This window comes from Schistocerca americana, chromosome 3, assembly GCF_021461395.2.
Source record: "Schistocerca americana isolate TAMUIC-IGC-003095 chromosome 3, iqSchAmer2.1, whole genome shotgun sequence".
Classification (NCBI taxonomy): domain Eukaryota; kingdom Metazoa; phylum Arthropoda; class Insecta; order Orthoptera; family Acrididae; genus Schistocerca; species Schistocerca americana.
The window spans coordinates 672126447-672153617 of NC_060121.1; the positions used below are offsets into that span (position 1 = coordinate 672126447).

The 27171-nt window shown below is 41.3% G+C and overlaps 1 protein-coding gene across 1 annotated transcript in view; it reads left to right on the plus strand.

Annotated features, from left to right (window-relative positions):
* The window catches only part of LOC124606309 (death-associated protein kinase dapk-1-like), a 305618-nt gene that overhangs the window by 42312 nt on the left and 236135 nt on the right, over positions 1-27171 (plus strand). The window contains exons 5-7 of the mRNA XM_047138290.1: positions 4731-4927; positions 19685-19883; positions 20115-20201. Of these exons, the coding sequence (XP_046994246.1) occupies positions 4731-4927; positions 19685-19883; positions 20115-20201 (483 nt within the window). The remainder of the gene's footprint in view (positions 1-4730; positions 4928-19684; positions 19884-20114; positions 20202-27171) is intronic.

Here is a 27171-nt window from a genome sequence, read left to right on the forward strand (position 1 = left end):
TTTACTTTAATACGCCATCGCTCCAACCAAGGCTCGGCTGTTCTGAGTGCTGTCTGTATTCGTGAATCTTGCGCAAGGATGGTGGTGTCATCCGCGTAGATGGCTAACGTCGTGTTTTGTGTTGCTGGGAAGTCGTAAATGTACAGGTTGAACAAGATGGGCCCTAGGATGCTTCCTTGGGGTACTCCAGCTTGGATACCATGTTGTGTTGATTGTTTATCCTGCACGTTAGTGTTGAAACATCTGTTTGTGAGATATGAGTGTATGAGATGTATGAGTTCGTCTGGGAAACCAGCTTTGCTTAGTTTGCGTATGAGGCTGTTGTGCCAGAGACGGTCGAAAGCTTTTTCGATGTCCAGGAACACGGCCCCTGTGGCTTTGTTCATGTTGTAGCCATGTGTTACATGTTTGACTATGCGGAGGAGTTGTTGTGTTGTCGAGTGGTGATTCCTAAAGCCGAATTCCTCCAGTCTTAGGGTATCATTGGTGATGCAGTGCCTAGTGATACATTTTAATATTACCTTCTCAACAATCTTGCTGAGCAAACACAGCAGACTGATGGGTCAGTAATTTTGTGGGAGGGAGTGGTCTTTCCCTGGCTTCCTGAACATCAGGACCTTGGCCGCTTTCCAAAAGTTAGGGAAGTGTTGGTGTTTTAGGATGGCATTCGTTAAGTGTGTAAGGTATTCTACGGCTTTATCCATGAACTCCTGGAGGACACGGTTTTGAATGCCATCAGGCCCAGGGGCTTTCCTAGCGTTGGTGTGCTTGATAGCCCATGTGATTTCGTTTGTGCTAGTGCTTCTAATTTTGTTGCGCAAGGGCTGGGCTACAAGTTGTGTAACCTCTTGGTCTGTTTCAAGTGTGAATACTGGATCTGAGGGAGCCAGATTTGGCATGAAGGGCACTGCAAGTGTTGTGGCCATAGGCTCTGCCTTCTCCATTGCAGGGTAAGCTGGGCTGTCTGGTCCTTGCAGCGTGGGAATGTAATGTTTCTCCCTGGTGAAGTGTCTGGCTAGCTTCCACATGCCAGGATGTGTGGTATCTAGCCTAGCGAGTTTCCGTCCCCATTGTTCGTTTGTAATCTTTGTATTTTATTCCGTATTATGCCCTGGAGTCTGTTGACCAGCAGTTTATAGAACGGGTGCCTGGTACGCTGCCAGTATCTCCTGAGGCGGTTCCTCATTGAGATAAGGCCCGGGATCTCCTGGGGCAGGGCCGTCAAGTGTTGTTTTGGTGTTCTGTATGGAATGGCGTCAGTCATTACATCTTGGATGGCAGTTGTGAGAGCCTCCACAGTCTCATCAACTGATATTTATCATAGGTTTTATAATTTGTTAGGTAGTATGTCTGCTATTGAAGGACAATGTATTCCAGGGCTTTAGATACAGTAGATTTACTTCAATGTAAGATTGGTTATGCATGAGTTTGAAAAACAGTCCAACTTTGTCTGCATTAAATATGTCACATATTTGTATTGTGCTGTCAAACCTACTAAGACACCATTTTCCTGGCAGGTGCATTATCTTTGTAAACAGATGCATCCTCACCACAGATTTTATGGTGTACAGTTCCAGGATGTCCTCCAAACCTATGTGGAGCCGCCCCATTGTTCTAGTAAAATTTTCTGTTTTCATCTTGCTCACAATGTCTATAGCCTTTGCTTGACTTACTGCACAACACCAAACAAATCTAGGGTGGCTTCATTATGTATTTTTGATATCATACTCTGTTGCCATTGTACTATACAGTCACAAAATACAAAAGTAATAAAATGATAGCAGTATTGAAAGGAAAGATTGCTGCTCTCCACATAGAGGAGGTTCTGAGTTGGAGATGGGCACAATGGAAAAGAATGCTAGAGATACTAAGCGTTTGGAGTAACTCCTTCATCAGACATAGAAACCTCACATATATGCACACAGGCACAACTCACACGTACATCTACATCTAAATCTAAATTCTGCAAACCACTGTGAGTTGCATGGCAAAGGGTACATCCTATTATACCAGTCATTTCTTCGTGTTCCATTTACTTATGGAGCTAGGAAAGAATGATTGTTTGAATGCCTCTGTACATGCAGTAATTATTCTAATCTTTTCCTCACAATTCCTGTATGAGTGATACATAGAGGTTGTATTGTATTCCTAGAGTCATCATTTAAAGCCTGTTCTTGAAACTTTGTTAATAGACTTTCTCAGGATGGTTTATGTCTATCTTCAACAGTCTTCCAGTTCAGGTCCTTCAGTATCTCTGTAACACTCTCCCATAGGTTAAAGAAACCTGTGACCATTTGTGCTGCCCTTCTCTGTATCCATTCAGTATCCCTTGTTAATTATACTTGGTATGGGTCCCACGCACTTGAGCATTATTGTAGGATAGGTCCCACGAGTGATTTGTAAGCAATCTCCTTTGTAGACTGATTGCACTTCCCCAATAAACTGAAGTCTACCACCTGGCCACTGGTCTCTGGTAGCTAAGGCTTGACTGCAACTTTGTCTGAGATGGATAACAATCTAGCTGGTATGGTAGAGGTATGGGCAATGCATGGGGCAGGGAGGCAGAAGTATAGCAGGATAGGGGTGGGGTGAGGCAGAAGCTAGTGTTGCAGGGACAGGAAAGGTCTGTTATATACGGTGTGGGGAGGCGGTGCTTGGAGTGGGGGGAAACAGAAGAGAAGATTGGAGAAACTGAGAAGGGATAAGGACTACGCAGTGAGATCATGAAAGAGGGATAAGCAGATGGAGGACAGGGACTTGTGAATACTGAGGCTAAGAGGGTTGTGGTAATGAAAGATATTTCTCAGAGGGAGTTCCCACCTGTGCAGTTCAAAAAATCTCAGGCTGGTGGAATAATCCAGATGGCACAGGTTGCAAATCATGGCACAGGTTGCGAATCAGTTGTTAAAGTAACACACATCGTGTTGGGAGGCATGCTCAGCGACTGGCTAGTCCAGCTGTCTCTTGGGTACAATTTGGTAGATAATGGTAGATCAGATGTTTGCTTTCACAGGTGGTCCTGCCTTGATGTGGTAGGAGATGCCCGTGACAGGACTGGAGTAGGTGGTACAGGAAGATGTGTGGGACTGGGACACGGAGCAGGGATGGAGTAGGTACAGATCGAGAACTTGCGTAGATGTGATGGGTGGTGGAAAACCACACTGGGAGCGGTGAGGTGGATATTTTCACCCAGAATCCTAAACCATCTACCCCCACCCCCCCCACCCCACCTACCCAGCTAGATTACTTACTTATCTCGGACACATTTTCTGTGTGTGTGTGTGTGTGTGTGTGTGTGTGGGTGTGTGTGTGTGTGTGTGGGTGGGTGTGTGTTGTTTTTCCACATCTGACAAAAGACTTAGCCTGAAAGCTGAATATTTCTAGCATTCTTTTTCAATGTGCATGTTTGCAACACAATGCCGTCTCTGTGTGGTTAGTATCAACCTGTCCTTCCCATATGGTTTTAATCCATCCTGCATCTTTCCTTGTTTGAAAATAATAAAAGGAATTACTGGAGACCTGGGTTGTTCTATCCACTGTATTAAAACATTTTCCAGTTCAGTACACCCAGACTTCACTTTATGCTTTAAAAGCAATTTGTTAGAGATACTTCAGTTTCCTAACATTCCCTTCTAATATCAAAGATGGCATCCCAAGAGACAGCTTGAATCCTGTTTATAACAACATCTTGTTTTTGTTGTACTTCTGTATGATATGCAGTTTCTTGGCCCCTGAAAATGTTTTTTTTCTTTCTTATTTCATGTAGCCATTGTGTCACAACTAGGCTGGTGGTAGGAACCCTCATGTGACATAAGCTTTATGAGGTGTACAACCAGCAGCTGGAAGTTAGGAATGCAGCTAGGAGGAAGGTTTCCCACTCCAGTTGTTAACAACAGCCCACCCTTCGTCTTGTGCAACATTTTAAGCCTCCCGGCATCTGCTGACAGCTTTTATGAGCCTTCTCGTGCTTCATGGAAAAGTGCCATAAAGGAAGTGGCAGCATGTGTTATACTAAAGAGAAGTGCATCGAAATGGGAGATATGTTACAAGGGTGTCATGTGGAAATTTTTGCAGCACTGAAGCAAAGGAGTGTTTTACATGGGTGTGTGTTTAGAGGTTTCGCCATACTGCATTCACACTACATGTATGCTGTAATATAATGTGTGTTTTTTTGTACAGTTTTCATAATAATCAGTCTCTAAATGGTAATTTAATAAGTTTTATGCTTTGCTACCGTTATTACACTAAAAAAACTATGTTAATGTCTATGGTTTGTTAAAAATTACAGTTCATGTGATATTTGTATTTAAGTGATTCTCTCATATGGTGGCCACTATTCACATTGACATTTATACATTTTCAACTTCTTTATTTATACACTTATGCCACAGTATAGAAAGTAAAATCTGTTAACCATTGTGATGTACTGTATTCGACAGATAACACAAAAAATGAGCACTCAATGTAACACATTGTATATGATCTCACAAGCAAAGATTCTAAGCAGTTGGTTTTTATCTTCAGTTTCCAAGGTTTCGTTTCTTGCACATTAAAGTCTTTGTGAATACTAGACCTTATCTGATGATTGCCTAGTCAACTTCTTGCTGAAAAAATTAAACAAAAAAAAAAAAAAGATCAAAGCAGTCTGTTTGCTTTTCACCCTGCAACATTAAATTGTTCTGCCAGGTAGAGACCAAAAAATCCGTTAACATGACAGAATTTATTTACAGCCTGAAAATATACTTCTCGTTGGTGGAGGACTACAGCTGAAGTTGGTGGACTTAGGACTTTCACAGGAACTTGAGCCTGGTACACATCTACGAACCACTCTGGCAACCCCAGAATTCGCAGCACCTGAGATTGTCAGTTACGAGCCTCTCTCCTTAGCTACTGATATGTGGGCACTTGGTGTCATCACATACCTCATGTAAGTTGCAGATGTTGCAGTTTCTTAAGAAAGTTTAGAAATAATGCAAATTTAGAAGACATAAATAATTTTTCGTTCTTCCTCCCACATTGGTGAATGAATCTTCTAACAAGGAAGAGCAACAGTATAAGATTTTTATTTAATTTATTGAGTTGCTTCAGTTCTTGTGTGTTTCAGTATCATATCTGTGATACCTTGTTATGATGTGGAACATGTCAGTCATTTTACATATATGATAAATTTTTGTAATGTCAGTCATTTTACATATATGATAAATTTTTGTAATGAAAATAAAGCTGCTTGCTGACCATTTGCATTACTGGCTTTAACATTTATCTTATTTATATTCAAGTAGCGTAGTGCCCCACTGCTTCATTCACATATACTGTATGGTCTGAACAGACTTTTTCTGTTTCTGTTTAATCGAGTTTTTATGTTGTTCACAAATTGCAACACCTTCTAAAGTTTTCACCTTAATGAAGGGCATAGAGGCATGGTCTTTTCCGAATTTACATCTGACTAAAATGCAATTCTGGCAGCTGGAGTCAGTCTCTTGTTAATGATGCTTTTGCATTCTTGTGGTAATATTTCTATAGAACTTTCATCACTTAACACATATTTCTTTACATCTAACTGAGCAAGGAAATACCAGTTTTCAAAGTTTAAAAATGTTTTAATTTTATGAAATATTTTCCTAAAAATTTGCATTCCTTACTTCACCACCTTAGGGGTTAAATTTCCAAAAATACTGAAACTCATATTTTTATTGTTATTTTTAACTGAGAAGTCAAATATTGATTTTCATAGAGGTAGCTTTCAAAATGCTTTAATGTTTTTTTAGTAATCATTTACTTCTAAAAATATTTTTCACCCACAGTTTTACCCCCTTAATAGTTGAATTTCCAAAACTGCTGAACACAATTTTTTTTAAAATTTCTGTCAGTATTCAAATACCAGTATTTGTAGTTCTAGGTTCAAAATTGGCTTAATAGTGACAGACCTTCAAAAATCCTTTCATTCCCTATTTAACCCCTTGGAGCGGAATTTGAACAATCCATTTGTAAACAACACCTGCAGTATAAGATCCACACCCTCTATAAATTTCAAGTTTCTATCCATGGCGTTTTGGACTGGGCAATGAGGATAGATATAGATAAACAATGGCCAATGTGAGTTTTGACAAAGGCCATCAAATATTATCCTTACAACTTATTTCTGTGCAATGAATACTATATATTTGTAGATTTGCCACAGAACATTACAGTATTCTTTATGACAGTAGTGAATGAAAATATGCAAAGTAAGGTAACCTTTTGCCCACTTTCATCATTGAAATCAGCATGCACATAGAGCATAGGTTGTTCAATTAGTGTTTGATAACATCCATAATACAGCATTAACAATTCAGGTTCTTACAAATATGTACTCCCAGAATGTTTTAATATTCAGTTTTATGTACATTTCACGCATTGTTATCAGTTGTGTTATATCTTGCATTTTATTGAATTTATTTCACTGTGTATTTTCTAAGTTAATCTATAGACCATTTACAGAAAATGAATTGATATTTTTTTGAAACATTTCTTTGGTCATTCACTCTGCTAGAGAACTACTTAGTGTGGAAAATGTGGTGGCAATCAAATGAACTGGTAAACTAAGTAGGGATAATTAATAGGCTGATAAACTAGTGCTACCCTAGAACTAAGGAAATGGTTTAAGCAAACATAGAAATGGACACAAATCCCTAAAGTTGAAAAAGCATGATAATAAACAACTTTGAAAGAGTTACAGAAAGTCAAAAAGGTATCTTTGGAATAAGAAGAATTGTTTAAGATTTTAAAGTTAAACAAAATATTAAAGAAATTAACTGTCCCTTTTATTGTTCTCTTAACCATTTTTGAATGCTATGTGATTACCGCCAGATTTTGTTGGAATACTGTGCCTTGATGTATCATATAAATTCTATTAAAGAAGTGGTACCTGCTAATCTCGAATGAAAGAAAAAGTAGCTTCGCAGTATAGGCAAGTAGAAAGAAGTAGCACAGGAATTCTTTGAACACTATAAATTACCCAAATGATACATCATCTCCCACAGATTTTATGAAGATGTATTAAAGTGAACATGAAAACCATTATCTTCAGTGGTGTAGCTACAGTTAATAATAGATCTAAGTTGTCATCCTACAAAACCACCAGTTTTAAGGTCACAAATTAATGTACAGCTCAGACTGACTCATCAGCCAGGCCATCATATAATCTGTTGAATAGCCTGAATATACACTGCCTAACAAAAGAAAGTGAAACACTCAGGAGACATCGTCAGATGTCTACATCTACATCTGTATCTATACTCTGCAAACAACTGTGATGTGCACATCAATGCAACTTCGTAATATACACATCATCAGCTGGTGTTATAACTAGGAATAACACAATTAATATATCACCATTCCAAGGTTTATTTTCACAGCACTGATACAAATACTTCTGTTACCAGGCACAAAGTTGTAGATGAACACTTTATGGAAAATTATATAAATTGATGGTGGTTATACCAGTGTCAAGGAAGTGCAAGTGAAATGCAGAATTCGGGTGGAAATCACAAGTCCATTTCATGCTAAGCCTTATGAACATTGAAGTCCAAGTTCCAGTATAGCAATTGGATTCTAAATCCACAGCGCAATCAAATCAACATCGAACAGCAGATCTACCGCAGCATAGCACTTCTGAGTTGTGGAGTGGAAACATGGCATGATGAGAACTGACTTCTAGACTTCAGGAGCAATGTTAAATAAGGCTCCATAGTCAATGGAGCCAGTGGCTGGGGTCCCTGTATATTCTGGGCGGTCAATCGCTGAGTGTTATAGGAGGCTGTGTTTTGAAGCACGCATATGCTAAGGCAGCCTGTGATGTTAGCAGTGGGCTGCGCAGGGAGAAGTGCAGTGAATGATGCATTTCTTGGCCTTACGTAATGGAGCACACACTGCTCGGTGTGGAGATTTAATAGTGGTGGATGCCACACACCTCCCCCCTAGGGGAAGCAGGGAAGCACCTGCTGTAAATGCAGCAGTGTTGGTGACTCGAAGCACAGGAGCATATGGACGAAAACACCCCAGCCGGGAGTGAAGGTTGTACCGTGTGGACCTCAGCAGCAGAGCCAGTGGAGGAGGAGTAGCCAGTGGCATGTCTTCATCTTCATTTAGAATTACTCATTGTTGGTGACAGGACAACATCTCATAGGCCGGAAAGTGCAGCTTGGGGGGCTGGGAGATGTCTGGGATAAGGTGCTCTTTTTGGGGTGTGGTGTTGATCAGTTGGATGTAGACAAAAGGCATGTATAAGTCTGGTGTTACTCTGGATGTGTGGCTTTGGGTAGGATGGGAACCAGGTAATTGGTAATGGTGGTTCTGAGACGGGGACGGAAAAACTGTTGGGAAACTATTTTGGGGTGAAATTGATTGGCATGTGGTAGAACCTCCTGGTCCAGGAGCTGCACTCCAAAGACCTTCTGGCCCTGATGCTGGACAGTTGTTACCGGAATCCAGGGTGGTTGCCAGCCAAATCCTTTTGTCCTCACTAAAGTCTCAGGATGGAACTTGGAAGCAGGCAGTAGTGGTGCTGGCCTTGGCATCGGCGTGATCAGGCTTAAGAGGGCTGCAATCTGTGTAGAAGTTCCACAAGACTTTTGTATCTGATGGGTGTGGACCTGTAACTGCTCAAAAAAAAGTTAGTGATGCATCAGTGGAGTGATCCTGGAGGTATTTCTTCATCTGAGTTTTGAAATTGCATACCATCCTCTCGGGTTCTCCATTCGATTGTGGATGGAAGGAGGTGTTGGAATGTGGTGAATGCCATGCTGGTCACAGAAACCACAAAACTCCTCGCTATGGAATTGTGGACCATTGACAGTTACGAGCACTTCCGGCAGATCTTCAAACACAATTTTTTTTTTCTAAGGCCATGATGGTGTTGGCATTGCATTGGACAATGTACAGAAATTGGGAGTAAGCATCAACCACTATCAAGAGCATAATGTTAAACACTGCACCGGCAAAATCAGTGTGTACCAGCTCCCAAGGATGAGCATATGGTGGCCAAGAAGCAAATGAGTGTTGTGGGGGTGCCTGCTGGCTTCGGCAGGATGAACATGTTGGGGTGAGTCGTTCAGTCTCCTGGTTCATGCCCGGCCATTAGGTGAACCTGTGAGCCAGCAGTTTAGTTCAGGATACCTCCTCAGTGATGTTGGTGCAATAGTGCAGGACGTAAAGAATAAGGAATGACTATTCATGGGTGTCCCTTGTTGGAAACAAGTAGAATTACTCCCCTGATCAACATGAGCTGGTGGCAGGCATTAAAAGAACTGACGGAATGCTGCAGAAGCCTTGGGAGATTGTCGTTCGGGCCATCCATGAAGTATGTGACTCCAGACAGGTTGAGAATACCTCATCACTACCGGTTGCGTCTGTGACCTGGGAGCTGGTAATGGGAAAAGAATATATGGTGGCTTCTGCTTCTTCATCAGTGTGAAAACACAGAATTTCTTCTTTGTTGAACTCTGTATCGGGTCCCCATGGAAGACGGGAGAGGACATCAATGTTGGCATGCTCAGTCGTGTTGCAGAAGTGAATCTCATACTGGTAGCATGCCAGAAATAAAACCCAGTGCTGGAGGCAGTGAACAGTCCTGTCTGGAATCTTCACTGCTGGATTGAATAAGATGATCAGCTGTTTATGGTCTGTGATGAGTGAAACTTTGTGCCAAACCAAAATGTGATATTTCTATAATACGAAGATGATGGCCAGCATTTCTTTTTCTATTTGGGAGTACCTGTGTTGGGTGTTAGTAAATATTTTTGATTCACCTCCCTGTGTGCCAGGACCACCCTGACACCTATATCAGGTGCGTGTGTTGCAATAACTATCTGCTTTCTGGATCAAAACGTGCAAGGCACAGCGTCGTCAAAAACTGTGATTTCATCCTGTGGGAGGCATGCTCACAAGCTGATGTTCACTGGAAGGGCAAACCTTTTTTGCATAACTGGGACAAGGACACAGTTTCTGTTGCTGCTGCGGGTAAGAACTTTTGATAATACAATATCATACCCAGAAAGGAATGAAGTTGCTTTAGTGATATTGGTCTGGGAAGTTTGATTCTGGCTTCGACAAATGCCCAAGATGAAGATTATGTGGCTGAGGTACTCAGTCTCAGGCTGGAAAAACAACATTTTTCTTTCCTGCATTTTAGGCCAGTCGCCCCTAAGATCTGAATAAAGATTTCAGATTGTGAATGTGTTCCTCTGTGGTTCTCCCTGTTTCAGTGATGTCATCCAAATAGTTAATGCATTCATCTTCATTAAGTACTAACTGTTCCAAGAATCATTTATAAATGGCAGGAGTACTTGTTATACTAAACATTAGGCATTTCAAACGATGAAGCCCATGCGGCATGCTAAGTGTAAGAAACTATTGAGATTCTGCATCAAGGGGAAGTTAGTGGTATACATCCTCTAGGTCTGTCTTAGAGAAGAAGTTTCCACCTTTCAATTTTGACAGTAATTCTTACGGCTTCCAAATAGGATATGTCTCAATGTCTGACTGGGCATTGGCAGTTATTTTAAAATTACTGCACAGGCAGATCTTCCCTGATGGCTTTCACACTATGACTAATTGGGGAGCCCATTGACTGGAAGGAATAGATTCTAGAACTCCAGTTGCAATTAGACAATACAATTCTTCTTTTACTTGGTCTGTGAGAGCTAACCTAACAGCATGGGCTCGAAAGTACCAAGGCTGTGCATTGTGTTTCAGAGCGATGTGCACCTCAAACTCCTTTGTGCTGCTGAGTTCTGGGGTGAACAGGTCCTCATAATCCTAGCAAAGTGTCTGATGTTGGAACATCTTTAGATACTGAATTCACAGAATCTTCTATTGAAAATCCAAATTTCTGGAAAGAGTGAAGTCCAAACAAGTTCTCACTATTAACGACTTAGAGGGTAATTTGGTGGGTGACGTTATGAAATGTCATCAGCAGTTCAACTTGGCTATGTACTGGGTTGGTATGTTCATTATAAACCATTAGAAGTCTCTTTGTTTTTTGCAAGGGAGGAGGTCCAAGTTTCAAATAGGTATAATTATTCAGAATGCTCACAGCTGCACCAGTGTCTACTTGTAATATAAATGGTTTCTCTGCAATTTGCACTTCTGTTAAAAGCTTATTGGAGATCTCTTGATGGTCAATAGTGGCTACCAGATTAACAGTCATCTGTTTGGCAGGAGGTTGTCTTGCCTGATGGGAGTTAAGACATACAGAAGTTAAATTGCCATTGGTAGAACAGGTTTTGGAATAGGCCCATCTGTCAGGACAGTCTTTGCGTTGATATTTTCTAAAACAATCAGGACATTATGACAATCATTTCGGTACCCAAGACTGGTTTGATGACTCGAGTGGGGTGGAGGACATTGTTGGTTAATGGTACGGTGTCCTGCCTGTAAAGTTGCTACATCCAAATCACCATTAGTATGGCCATTGGCTGTTGGCTTGAATGAGTTTACATTAACAGCTGCTATGTCGATCCATGACTCCAGTTTCTTGCTTGCTGCTCAGGTCACTTCAAAGCTTTGTGCTAAGTCCAAAACTTTGTCTAATGACAGGTCTTCGAGTTGAAGTGGCTTGTGCTGGAAATCCCTGTCTGGAGTACCCTGGGTGATCATGTCCCTGATCATTTCTTCTGCACATGACTCCATACTTTTAGGGGTAACAAAATGACATTTTTTCCCTGAAACTTGCAACTCCGTGGCCCATTCTCTAAGAGTCAGGTTTGGCTGTTTCTTGCACTGGTAGAATGCTACCCATGAGTAAATAACATGGGTATGCCACTGGTAATATTTAGTCTGCAACGAATGAATATTTGGAAAGATGAGCTCTGAAGGCTTAGATAAGGGAACTAATTTGCACAGTAGCCAGTCAGTCTCAGGTTTTGACCATGACGAAAACAAAGATTTCATGAGGCTGGCATCAGTTACCCTGAATTCATGGAAATGCTCCAGTAATCTTGACTCATAGGCTTCCCAGTCCCCTAAAGTCTCATCAAAGGAAGGAAAAGGCAGCACTTGTTGTGTTGCTTGCACCTGCAGTGAGCTTTGAAGAAGTGATTGGAGGGTATTCAGTAGCAGCTTCTGGTGCTCTTCCAGCTGATGAATAAATTGTGTGAGTAGAAATTCCAATGTAGATGATTGCTGGCTCGTCTCCATTTTATTGTGTTATACTTAGGAATAAAACACATTATCACCATTCTATGGTTTATTGACACAACACTGATACAAACAATTCTGTTACCAAGTGCCAAGTTGTAGGTGAACACTTTATGGAAAATTGTATAAATTGATGGTGGTTATACCAATGTCCAAGAAGTGCAACTGAAATTTGGCGGAAATCACAAGTCCATACTAAGCCTAGTGAACATTGAAGTCCAAGTTTGAGTTTAGCATTCGGATTCTAAGTCCAGAGCACAGCTGAATCAACTTCGAACAACAGGTCCATCGGAGCATAGCACTTCAGAGTTGAGGGGTAGAAACAAAGCTTGATGATGACTGGCTTGTAGATATCAGAGCAGTGTTAAATAAGGCTCCATAGTTAATTGAACTGGCAACTGGGGTTGCTGTATATTCTGAGTGGCTAATTGCTGAGCATTATGAGAGGCCAATCGCTGTGTTTCGAAACACGCACACATGAAGGCAGCTTGCGATGTTAGCAGCGGGCTGTGTACAAAGAAGTGCAACCAACTATGCATTTCTCGGCCGCATGTAATGGAGAGCACCACTGCTCGGTGCGGAGATTTAATAGTTGTGGATACCACAGTTGGTAAGTAACTGATTAGAGTTGCAATTGTCTGAGACAGAATGGCCACCACCAGTGTGCATAAGTGTTGTTCATGTTCATTGTTGTTGCTAGACCTGATGTGCTGTATAAGGGTTATGAACAGTGTCAGATGCTGAGTGGCCACTGCAAAGGACACAGAGATGCCACATACTTGTATGATACAGTGTTATCAGCTCCTGATAGAGTTTGAAAGAGGCATTATGTGGCCAGCAGATCGAATCACACAATGTCCAGATTTTTGGGACATTTAGATGTGATAGTGGCCCACTGTTGTACTGCATGGGAATATGAGCTCTGGCATACTCGTCATCAATGTCCTGGTCAACCACGTCTGATCACCACAAGGGAGGATAACCGTATTGTGCATCAAGCACATTGTAAACCATCCCCCTGCATGTGCTACCAAAAAATGAGTAATGGGCCCACTGCAGGATTCTGTATCATCTTGCACCATGGGTTGGATACAGCAGGAGCCATATTAGTGAATTAACATCCCATGAATAGACATCTGTAAAAACCATACAACGACTGTGTTTGGAGCAGTGCTGTGACTGTGAAGCATGGACAGCTGATACAAGGCATCACATTGTCTTCATTGATGAATTACAATTCTACATTAAGCTGGATGACCCTCATTGGCGAGTATGGTGGCAAGCTTATGGAAAGGCTAGTTCTTCCACAGTTTTGGAGGTGTACAGCAGTATGAACCATGGACCTTGCCGTTGGTGGGGAGGCTTGCGTGCCTCAGCGATACAGATGGCTGTACCGTAGGTGCAACCACAACAGAGGGGTACCTGTTGAGAGGCCAGACAAACATGTGGTTCCTGAAGAGGGGCAGCAGCCTTTTCAGTAGTTGCAGGTGCAACAGTCTGGATGATTGACTGATCTGGCCTTGTAACATTAACCAAAACGGCCTTGCTGTGCTGGTACTGCGAACGGCTGAAAGCAAGGGGAAACTACAGCCGTAATTTTTCCCGAGGGCATACAGCTTTACTGTATGGTTAAATGATGGTGGCGTCCTCTTGGGTAAAATATTCTGGAGGTAAAATAGTCCCCCATTCGGATCTCCAGGCGGGGACAACTCAAGAGGACGTCTTTATCAGGAGAAAGAAAATTGGCGTTCTACGGATCGGAGCATGGAATGTCAGATCCCTTAATCGGGCAGGTAGGTTAGAAAACTTAAAAAGGGAAATGGATAGGTTAAAGTTAGATATAGTGGGAATTAGTGAAGTTCGGTGGCAGGAGAACAAGACTTTTGGTCAGGTGAATACAGGGTTATAAATACAAAATCAAATAGGGGTAATGCAGGGGCAGCTTTAATAATGAATAGGAAAATAGGAATGCGGGTAAGCTACTACAAACAGCATAGTGAACGCATTATTGTGGCCAAGATAGACATGAAGCCCACACCTACTACAATAGTACAAGTTTATATGCCAACTAGCTCTGCAGATGATGAAGAAATTGATGAAATGTATGATGAGATAAAAGAAATTATTCAGGTAGTGAAGGGAGACAAAAATTTAATAGTCATAGGTGATTGGAATTCAACAGTAGGAAAAGGAAAGGAAGGAAACCTAGTAGGAGAATATGGATTAGGGCTAAGAAATGAAAGAGGAAGCCGCCTGGTAGAATTTTGTACAGAGCATAACTTAATCATAGCTAACACTTGGTTCAAGAATCATAAAAGAAGGTTGTATACATGGAAGAATCCTGGAGACACTAAAAGGTATCTGATAGATTATTTAATGGTAAGACAGAGATTTAGGAACCAGGTTTTAAATTGTAGGACATTTCCAGGGGCAGATGTGGACTCTGACCACAATCTATTGGTTATGAACTGTAGATTAAAACTGAAGAAATTACAAAAAGGTGGGAATTTAAGGAGATGGGACCTGGATAAACTGACTAAACCAGAGGTTGTACAGAGTTTCAGGGACAGCATAAGGGAACAATTGACAGGAATGGGGGAAAGAAATACAGTAGAATAAGAATGGGTAGCTCTGAGGGATGAAGTAGTGAAGGCAGCAGAGGATCAAGTAGGTAAAAAGACGAGGGCTAGTAGAAATCCTTGGGTAACAGAAGAGATACTGAATTTAATTGATCAAAGGAGAAAATACAAAAATGCGGAAAATGAAGCAGGCAAAAAGGAATACAAACGTGTCAAAAATGAGATTGACAGGAAGTGCAAAATGGCTAAGCAGGGATGGCTAGAGGACAAATGTAAGGACGTAGAGGCTTATCTCACGAGGGGTAAGATAGATACTGCCTACAGGAATATTAAAGAGACCTTTGGAGAAAAGAGAACCACTTGTATGAATATCAAGAGCTCAGATGGAAACCCAGTCCTAAGCAAAGAAGGGAAAGCAGAAAGGTGGAAGGAGTATATAGAGGGTCTATACAAGGGCGATGTACTTGAGGACAATATTCTGGAAATGGAAGAGAATGTAGATGAAGACGAAATGGGAGATACAATACTGCGTGAAGAGTTTGACAGGGCACTGAAAGACCTGAGTCGAAACAAGGCCCCGGGAATAGACAAAATTCCATTAGAACTACTGACGGCCTTGGGAGAGCCAGTCCTGACAAAACTCTACCACCTGGTGAGCAAGATGTATGAGACTGGCGAAATACCCTCAGACTTCAAGAAGAATATAATAATTCAAATCCCAAAGAAAGCAGGTATTGACAGATGTGAAAATTACCGAACAATCAGTTTAATAAGCCACAGCTGCAAAATACTAACGCGAATTCTTTACAGACGAATGGAAAAACTAGTAGAAGCCGACCTTGAGGAAGATCAGTTTGGCTTCCGTGGAAATATTGGAACACGTGAGGCAATACTGACCTTACGACTTATCTCAGAAGAAAGATTAAGGAAAGGCAAACCTACGTTTCTAGCATTTGTAGACTTAGAGAAAGCTTTTGGCAATGTTGACTGGTATACTCTCTTTCAAATTCTAAAGGTGGCAGGGGTAAAATACAGGTAGCGAAAGGCTATTTACAATTTGTACAGAAACCAGATGGCAGTTATAAGAGTCGAGGGACATGAAAGGGTAGCAGCGGTTGGGAAGGGAGTGAGGCAGGGTTGTAGCCTCTCCCCGATGTTATTCAAATCTGTATATTGAGCAAGCAGTAAAGGAAACAAAAGAAAAATTTGGAGGAGGTATTAAAATCCATGGAGAAGAAATAAAAACTTTGAGGTTCGTCGATGACATTGTAATTCTGTCAGAGACAGCAAAGGACTTGGAAGAGCAGTTGAATGGAATGGACATTGTCTTGAAAGGAGGATATCAGATGAACATCAACAAAAGCAAAATGAGGATAATGGAATGTAGTCGAATTAAATCAGGTGATGCTGAGGGAATTAGATTAGGAAATGAGACACTTAAAGTAGTAAATGAGTTTTGCTATTTGGGGAGCAAAATAACTGACGATGGTCGAAGTAGAGTGGATATAAAATGTAGACTCGCAATGGCAACAAACCGTTTCTGAAGAAGAAAAATTTGTTAACATTGAGTATAGATTTAAGTGTCAGGAAGTCGTTTCTGAAAGTATTTGTATGGAGTGTAGCCATGTATGGAAGTGAAACATGGATGATAAATAGTTTAGACAAGAAGAGAATAGATGCTTTCGAAATGTGGTGCTACAGAAGAATGCTGAAGATTAGATGGGTAGATCACATAACTAATGAGGAGGTATTGAATAGAATTGGGGAGAAGAGGAGTTTGTGGCACAACTTGACAAGAAGAAGGGACCGGTTGGTAGGACATGTTCTGAGGCATCAAGGGATCACAAATTTAGCATTGGAGGGCAGTGTGGAGGGTAAAAATCATAGAGGAAGACCAAGAGATGAATACACTAAGCAGATTCAGAAGGACGTAGGTTGCAGTAAGTACTGGGAGATGAAGAAGCTTGCACAGGATAGAGTAGCATGGAGAGCTGCATCAAACCAGTCTCAGGACTGAAGACCACAACAACAACAACACAGCAGTATTACTTCTGGTGTCACTGTATGGCGAGGCATCGGCTATGATATCATGTTGCAATTGGTAGTGACTGACAAACTGTGGTGGCACAACAGTACAACAGAAAGATCCTGTGCCTCATTTGTTACCTCTCATGACCGTGCCTGTCGACACATGACATGTGTCTCTATGAACTGTCTGTGTAATGTTGAGGTACTCCTGTGGCCTGCAAGATCCTGATATCTATACATGATAGAACATGTTTGGAATTCTGTCCCAGTGCCAGTAACCAGTAACCAGTATATCAAGGACCTGTTAAAACACTTGAGGGCCGGCCTGCCTCAGAAAGGATAGAACAGCTTTGACACACTTAATACCCATATGAATCAGTGCATTCATCCATGTCACAGGGGCACATCATCATACTGATATGTGGGCTCACAATGCCAAGTTCTTTGCAAATTTGACTTGATTTTGTAATCACTGAAATAATGTCCCTGAAATAACATCACATCTCCTCTCATTTTACTAAGTTTTATTTCATTTCCTCCTCTCCTTGTCAGGCAGTGTAGTTTTCACCTTGCCATTGGTGTTAAAGTCAAGAATAGTGTTTTCTTGCAGTGACAGTTGTATACACTGATGTTCCTAATCGAATTTGTAGCATTGTAAGATATTTTTACTTTGTGTACAAACATTCCTGCAAATTTCACCTTACATATATACATGGTGATTCTTATTAACGTTTAAAAACACCCGAAGTGATGTAGATGCCACTGTGGGAAGTAATGTAACATGAGACACAGGGGAGTCACAAATGTCAGGAAATACCCCAAAAGTGGATGACATATGTTGAACATGTGACATCACCAGATGACAAACCTCGCCATACGTGCGTCTGTTGGGTTTATCGATCCTACACTTGCCAAGAGCATTGCTAGATATCACTGCAAGACGGTACAAATTTCAAACACCTTTTGTAAACGTTATCTGTAGTAAGCATAGATGTTACAAAATTATTGCCCTTGCTGTAACCAAGTAAAAGCTATTCTTATTTTGTGTTTCCATCCTGTTGTCCTTTCTTTTTTGGGTACAGACATTATTTAGTAAAGAAAACATAGATCAGTTACTGGTGATGGTGAAATTTGGAAGCTTATACTCATTTACACGTGACGCGGTAAGGTAGGTTTTTGGTACTGTACTTTGCAATAAACTTGCGGAGACAGCGAGATCAGTAAACAAAATAATAACTCTTACTGCAGCATAAACACATGATTTTCAAATGCAATGCAAGAAAATACTGCCTGCCAGATGCAAAACTCAAACCCTGAGCCCCAAACAGTAAAGTCGTGCACGTAGGCCTGGAGCCTCACCAATGTGCATCCTTAACGTGGGTTGAGGTGACCAGGTGCAGCACGCTGATAGGCTCAGCTGCTGCATGGGCGGTATCATACGTCATCTGGCAATGTCACATGTTTGAGATTTGTCATACGCTTTTGGGATATTTTCTGACATTTGCAGCCCCATGTATCGTGTAATAAATTACTTGTCTCAATGCCATCTATGTTGCTTCAGAGGTTTTAAATGTTCATAAGAATCAACCTGTACACTAGGAAAGTTCTAATGGAATGTAAATAATTAAAAAGTGAAGGAGACCAATCATTTTTTCTTTTTTGTGTGTGGCTGTTGATTACTCGTCGCTTATTCCTATGTATGGTAGATAATTATCTGGGGGAGGGGGGGGGGGACACAATGAAACTGAGGAACTTGTGTGGAGGTTGTTGTGTGAGGTGTATAGATCAGTGACAAGATAATTTAGCCACATAGAACTGTCTATGTTCCATAGGTCATTTGAACAATTTTTGTATTGAAATGACATAGAAGTAATCAGTTTACAGTAACATTAATAAAAACAATATTTTCTAGACTTATAAATGCAGCTACACAAGAAAGTAACTCTCTTTTCTTCAGGCTACCAGTTTTCTAATTAAAAAAACTCATCCTTGGAATAGAAGTAGTTGTCGAAGAGCAGTGATTTCATGTTAGATTTATAACTTGCATTGCCATTTAGATTTTTCAATGTAGACTCCACTTGCTAAAATGATAATATGCTTAATATAAATCTAGTATATTTAATGTTAGTTGGGAAGACTTGTGGGGAAAAAACAGGCAAAATATTTATTTTATTTCAGCATCATCAAACAGTATAACGTATATATTACAAAGAATAAATGAACACAAAAATTAATAGTACCAAAATATTAGAGAAGTTGTATAGTCATTAGTTTGGAAAGGACTCAACTTCACAATTAATTTGCTGTTTGTAAAACAAATGTAGACTGCATTGATATATGAATAATTAATGAATATTTCAGTGGAGGAAAGAATATAAGAAGCACCAAAATTATAGTAAAAATTGTTTTATTGGAAATAGCAATAGCTCAATGCAAGTTTTACCACTAAATTTTAATACATGCTTGAGACCTGTGTGGATGTAAACAAACTCACACGATTCACTGGAAGTTATGGCACTATTTGTGTAGCTGGTTCATTGGGGTCAAAGGAAAGCCTAAGTGGGGGGATATGATCAGTTGCAAATGAAATACATTTCAGAATCACGATCAGACAGTGCATTAACTGCATGCTTATCATTTATCTTCTCATTATAAACTTCATCAGTGACATCAATTAGAGGTTCTTGCTGTTGCTCAGTGTCTAATAGTAAAATTAATACTAATTTCAAATTGTAAGAAACAATTACAGTTGCAGGTAATGTGTCTCATAATTTTTTTTCTGTATTGAAATCATGTGTTTCTGTTTGACAAACTATGTGGCAAATCATTAATATCCTTAATAAACTCCTACTTTTTCTAGATTTTTGTTGTAATTTGCTTTTATTTCAATTTTGCAACAGGCTGAGTGGAATATCTCCATTTTTGGGAGAAGACAAGCAGGAGACTTACTCTAATATAGCTGCTGTGTCATATACGTTTGACGAAAATGCTTTTTCTCGTGTCTCGACAGCTGCCAAAGATTTTGTCACCAAACTCCTTTTGAAAGATTCTTCGAAAAGAGCAACTGTTACACAATGTCTAGATCATAGTTGGATTCAGGTATGTAATTAAACAATAAAAAAAGTAAATTCTTCTTCATTGAATCACATTTTGCTGACATGTTTTAGTTTCTTTTATATCTGAGTCCTGTGTAGGCTCTGGAGTTCTTTACGGCAACCAGTTTCTACAAAATAAAATGATGAAAGCACTAGATGTATGTTTTGTTTGATATTGACCAGTGTGTTTGGTACAAAGGAAAAGACATACTCACATCCCTTCATGTGCTTTCAGGCATGCAGCTTAAGCTTGTCAATTGTAAAGCCTAAAATAGAAGATAATATAAGGAAAGTGACATTGAAAACTAAAAAACATTGGAAGGTAAGACATCCTTATGATTTGGTCATAATTTTATTATATTGTTTTATGTTTTGCCAGAAGACACACAAACTGATAAAAAATTTGGCCTTATTTAGATGTTTAGTGTGGAACATGAAATTGTTATCTGATGAGGGGCACGATGCAGTTACATTATACACAGACTTAAGTTGTATCATTAGTATATTATAACACACAATTGCCTAGACCTGATATGTGAGAAGATGGGGCTATGACCGAGTGGTGTCAGAATTGTTAGCATACTGGACTTACATCCAGGAGGACGATGGTTCAAACTTGCATCCAACCATCCTGATTTAGGATTTCTGTGATTCCCTAAATCGCTTCAAGCAAATCCCAGAATGGTGCCTGTGAAAGGTTACAGTTGACTTCCTTACTCATCCTTTCCTAATCCAATGGGACCGATGAACTCACTGTTTCATCTCCTCCCCCAAATCAACCAACCAGCCACTGCTGTGGAACACATGCAGCCATTGCACAAAGAAGCAAAGGGGTGCATGCATTGGTGCAAAGTTATTCAAGCCACTGATTTGTGCACGAGTCACCATGCATAGGTGCAGGAATTTCTCTGTCCCAAATCATGAGACACTTCTAATGGTTGTGCATCTGTCTGCAATTGTATTTGGTGCTTTGCAATAATACATCTCACTGCTAAGAGTTCAGTTTTTTGCATGCATTCAAATTTTCCTTTGAAGCAAAGGGGTGCATGCATTGGTGCAAAGTTATTCAAGCCACTGATTTGTGCACGAGTCACCATGCATAGGCGCAGGAATTTCTCTGTCCCAAATCATGAGACACTTCTAATGGTTGTGCATCTGTCTGCAATTGTATTTGGTGCTTTGCAATAATACATCTCACTGCTAAGAGTTCAGTTTTTTGCATGCATTCAAATTTTCCTTTGCTTTAACACTTTGGTTCAGTGTCTAACAAAAATGCATTGTATTTGGGGAGTATTACTGTGTGTTTCCTTGTCTGTGGTTCATTGAATCACATATACCTTTACAAAAACAGAATGATACAAAATGACAGTCTGTGGGTTCCTCACAAATAAGAACAACCTGGAACAAACAAAGGCAAGCCTGAACCAAGTAAAAGGCCTTTTGAATACATTCTGAGGCCTTTGATGTGCCAAAGCCATCCTGGGTCCTTTATGAGCCGCTTTGATCAAAAAATAATTTATGTCAATGAAAGCAAATAAAATAACTACAAAATCATGCTTATAAGTGAAGTAGCTGTGTCCACCATTGTATGTGAACTGCAGAGTAATATATTTCTCATCAGAGGTCACCAAACAGTCCAGCAAATTCCACTGCAATTCAAAATCTGGCACAACATCCAACCATTCGTCTCGAGTTTGGAGGTGCGCGCCCTCACACTCTCTTTCTTTCTCTCTCTCTCTCTCTCTCTCTCTCTCTCTCTCTCTCTCTCTCTCTCTACTGTATCCTGCTACTAGTGAGTGTGTGTGTGCTGAGTGTAGTGTTGCTGTGCATGTGTACTTAAATCAGCTGCCAACTGTATCAGGATGGGCCAGCCATGTATCCCTGCTGTGCCGACTACCAGCAACTTGCACCTGTATATGTGGGGAGCAGCACTGTCCCACACTCACAATGTGTTTTGAGTTGTTACTGCTCACATCAGTTGTTCTGTGTATCTCTTATGTTCCGCCTTCTGTATGATTCTTTTCTCTTGTTACATGTGGAGTCATGAGAGGTTTATTTCCATTATTGTTCAGAGTTTATGAATAGAGCCATGAGGTTTATGAATAATGTCATATTTGTGTTACTTGGATTACTTGGCTACTACGTGTTTGGCAATGCATGTGTAACAGTTTCCATGCGTGCAGTCTTGAAGTGTGGTTTCATCAGGTCTAGTCATTATGGATGCTGTGCTACCACCCATGATTAAACGGCTTACTTTGGCAGTTATGACTTTGTTGTCCTCCATTAACAGATGGGGTACCATTCCACTGGTCGATACCCACTTTTCCTTGACGATTTAGCTGAGGATTGGGAAGCTTACAAAAGCAGACTCAAGACAGCATGTTTTGGCTTTGAATTTTTTGGCTTTCAATGTGACGGACTCGAATTTGTACAAAGCCTTATTCCTTTCATGGATCCACCTAAGGTGTATAATTACTGTGTTAGCTTGCCCCTTTACAAAAATTGGCAGTTCTTACTTTTGATCACATGTGCTGTTTATTGTCCAACTGCCATCACAAATGAAACATGTCATAGTGATAGGAGTTGAATCCTACCGGTGCTGCAAGAAACCGAACCAGTCCTCCAGGGCCTGGGCAGCCGAACTTGACAGCCTTAGCAGTTAGTGTCAGTTTGTTATTGATGCCCATAATGACACTTATGCAGATTCTACAGTGCACAACACAATTATCTGTTTAGCTCCGGACAAGGAAGTGCACCAGAAGACTTTACTCTGTTAAAACCCCCTATTGGCATAACTTTTGCAAATAGCACAATCTTTTCATGTTTCCATGTTTCTCAGGCAATGGTGACCAAATTAAGCATGGGGGATGATGTGGCAGTAGTGTCACTAGGAAAAAAGATAGCCTGCACAAAGAAGTGGCAGTAGCGACTATTAACATGTGGACCCAGCATCAAGTAGACCAAGACGGCTCAAGCAGCCACGACCACCACAGCATCAGCATTCTCTGTTTCCTTGTTGTCCTTCTGTTTTGTTCAGCAAACATTTGGCATGCCCTAAGCACTGGGCTACTTACAGTGCTTGCTAGAAGAAAGGCAGTACCGTCCCTGTGTGTCGTTCACTGAAGGTTGCTCAGGATATGGACATGGATGTAAATTGTGTGACTTCAATGCTTGTGACTTCTCATAAGTTGTGTATTGAGTTAAGTGTTTTTCGCCAAGTGCTCCATCTACAGGTTGACACAGGTTCTACAGTGACGTTATTGAATTCTCAAACCTATGTGAGTTTAGGCTCATCACCTTTGACACAGATCACATGGACACTGGTCAGTTACAACAAACAGAACATTGTGCTGTTGGGACAGTTTATAGCATGTGCCTCTTACAAGTCAGTGGTTCATTCCATTACAGTTTTGGTGGTTGTTGTTGCCGGTATAGAGAATTCGGTTGAGATCGATGCATTTCGGGCATTTGGACTTTCTACCACCAGTGCAGTGAATCAGGTACCGTATTCTCAATTGCAAACACTGTGTAAGGAATTTTCAGACTTATTTTTTGAAGTTATATGGTGTGCTACAAATTTTTCTGCTCACATTTCTTTGAAATCCGTGGCTGGGCCTCATTTGTATCATGTGCATCCTATCCTGCCATCCAGAAAGATCACGTGAAAGCAGAGTTGGACAGACTTCCATCTCTAGGGGTGGTACAACCTGTTACAGTTACTGAGTAGTCATCTCCACTGGCTGTACTCTGGAATCCATCAGGGAAATTTCACCTCTGTGGTGACTTCAGTACTATTGTCAATGTGCTGTTGATCATGTATACATATCCTCTCTCAAACCAGAAGGAATTGTTGGTGAAAATATTGGGTGCCCAATACTTTTCTAAAATTGGTTTGTCTTGAAGCATAAGTGCAGGTTCCTCTGGATGGTAAGTCTCAGCGATTTCTGCTTTTAAACACTCCTTTTGGTCTCTGTCAATATTTGTGCCTGCCTTTTGGTGAGAGTAGTGCCCCTGCTGTTTTCCAACATTTTTAGAGAATTTTACTATGCCTGTCTTGGGTTGCATTAATTATGTGGATGATATTGTTCTCACAGGCTCCTTCATGACCGATCACTTGAAAATTTATGCACTTTATTTTCTGTTTTACAGTCCACAGGCATACACTGTAATCTCATGAAATCTCAGTTTTTTCAACCTTCTATTGTTTGTTTGGAGTTCAAGAGCTTGTGGGATGGGCTTTGACCTTTGTCGGACCACATCTCCACTGTTACACCTATGCCTCGCCCCTCGTCCACAAAGGAGCTTCATGCCTTCCCAGGGAAGATAGCCTACTACCATAAATTCTTGCTGTGTTGACAACATTGGCCCACCCGTTGTATGCCTTGTTATGCAAGAATGTGCCTTTTTGCTGGAGCTCAATTTGCAGACATACTTTTCAAATGTTGAAATCCAGACTACTCTCAGCCCCTGGCTTAGCTATGCTCTCTCAGGACCAACCTACGATTTTGGTGACTGACACCCCTCAGTACAGCCTCTGTGTGGTCCTAGTGCACCACTATGTCGACAGCTCTGAATGACCTGTTGCATTTGTCTCTAAATCTCTCATGCTGACCCAACAGCATTACTCCCAGATGGAAAAAGAGGTTCTTATCATAGTCTTTGCTCTCCAGAAATTTCATGGTCTTTTGTATGACTCCAAGTTTCACCTCATTACTGACCATAAACCCATGATTCCCTTGTTTCACCCCCACACTTCCTTGCCTGACAAGGCAGCACACCACCTACAATTACAATCACAAAATCCATTTTCGATCTACGTCGTAGCATGCCAATGCGGATGCCTTGCCCTGCCTTCCTGTGGGTCGTGATCCCGACTTTGATCATGAAGAATGACTTTGCTTCCATCTTGATACTGAAACACAGGCCATGGTGAAAGGTTTCCCAATTACGAGCTTACACATAGCAGCTGCTGTTGCCACCAACCCGTATCTCGGCCAGGTGGTTCAGTTTGTTGAACAGGGCTGGCCAAATAGACTGCCAGGTCAGGCTTCAGACTCGCCGTGCATCTGTTTTTCCTTATTGTATCACCTCTCAGTTTTTGACAGTGTTTTGCTTTTATGCATAGAAGACCTTGCTTGTGGATGCATTTTTCCAGTTTCCTTCTTTCTCCAGTGTGCATCAGCATAGGGTGAGGTCACAATTTGTTTCTTTTTGAAGGTTTTTTCTATTGAGGGATTGCCTTAAACCTGAGTTCCTGTTAATGGACCATAGTTCATTTCTCACACCTGCCAATTGTTTTTCCTGTCACAGAACTCTTCATGTTATGGCTTGGCCATTCCACCCTCAATTACATAGTGAGGCGGAATGACTAGTGTGTGTGTTCAAGTCCCAAATGATAAAGTTCGAGGTGTGTTCTTCGCCGGATGATGCCCTTCTCCAATTTGCTGAGCACCTATCGCTTCATGCCTATGGGGTGCAGAGTCCGCGAGTTGCTCACAACAGGTAGGCACTCATGCTCTTCCAACTTCTGTAGCCTGTGCTGCACCTGCTGCAGTAGGGTTCCTCCGGCTGCTTCATGCTGCGATTGCCAGTATGAGTATGAGGGGTTGGTCATAGGTTCGAGTGGATACCAGCCACTGCTGTCTGCCGTCGTGGTCGCCATCTTTGTGATGTCTAAATGGTTGATGCCCCCATTCATTGTGGGTGTCGCTGATCACCGCAGCCCGCACCACTGCTCTCCACCTCGGGCCCATTGTTGACTGCTGTGGAGGTGCCCCGTCATATTGGCTGCCTCCTCTACATGTGGTGCCCTTCGGCTTCAGCTCCCTGGTACCAGGTGCCGGTCTGTCTCCTGCCTGGGGTCCATTGCCGCAGCCTGCTGTTCTGCTCAGGCCACCTCCTTTGGCCCCGTTATCACCTTTTCCTCAGCCATCAGTGCCAGTGGGTTCAGTCCCGTGTCCACCAAACTACAATCTTCCTCCTGGTGATGACACAGAGATGGTGATGGCACACTCCTTCCCAGTGCTGTCATCGGGTGCCGTGTGAGCCAACCGCCTTGGGCATGCCTGCATCTCAGTGCATTCCATCCCTATAGTAAGTGCCTGATTGGCACATAGTCCCTCCCCTGCCATCGGCACCAGCTACTTCCACTCGAGACCCAGTGGATGTGTCTCTTGTCGGATCTCCGACGTCTCCTCTGTCCCCTGAGCACTCTCTTTGCATGAGGAAGAGGTATGCTGTATCTTGCTACTAGTGTGTGTTAGCATGAGTGTGCTCAGTGTAGAGTTGCCGCGCGTATGCACTTAAATCAACCACCAACTGTATCAGTGTGGGCCAGCCATGAGAGGCCACCTGTAGGAAGCGTGCACATGGCACGGTCTCCGCCTCGCTGTCTACCAGTGACTTGTGCTTATATATGCATGTAGCAGCATTGACTAGCCCTCACTATGTTATTTTAGTTTGTACCACTCACGTCAGTTGCTCTGTGTGTCACTTATGTTGCACTTCCTGTATGATTCTTTTGTCTTGTTATGTGTGGAGTCACGAGAGGTTTATTTCTGTTATTGTTCAGAGGGTTATGAATAAAGCCATATTGTGTTACTTGGATCGGTTTCGTGTATTACTTGGTTACTAGACACACACACACACACACACACACACACACACACACACACACACACACACACACCGGTGCTGATGAGATTTGACTGCTGGACATTTAAACAAAAATGTATTATCCTTTCTAAATACCTCTACAGTGTTGCAAGGTCAGAAATAAACAAATATTTGTTTATTCTTGGAATGCTGACTGTAAATGTTAAGCATCAAATAACTGTTTTGTGTTCCAGAGAAAGAAACATTATACGGTAACAACATAGCTTAATGTAGTTCTCCAGGGATATTACCAGAGCCTGGACAACTTTTGGGTTGTTGATAGATTTTGCTGTGGTAGATACCTTGAACTGGAACTTCAAACAGGGATAATTGTCCCTGTCACAGCAAACCTCGTCACCACTGGTACAATATCTCTGTATTTTGTTTTTACCTTTACCATCAATGGCTCATTACGATGAAATCACAAGAACAGATATTAAATAGAATACTTCTTGCCACTTGTATCTCTTCCACTATACTCATGCTTGCATTATATGACAGGTATTAAGTATCCCATTACTTGAGCTTCTTTTTATGATAGTGACTTTGTCTCAAAATATACTGAGTGGAGTGTCAGTTGCTGCTAACAAACCGGACATCTTGATCACTGTAATAGTGTCTGCAGTTTACACATGCCT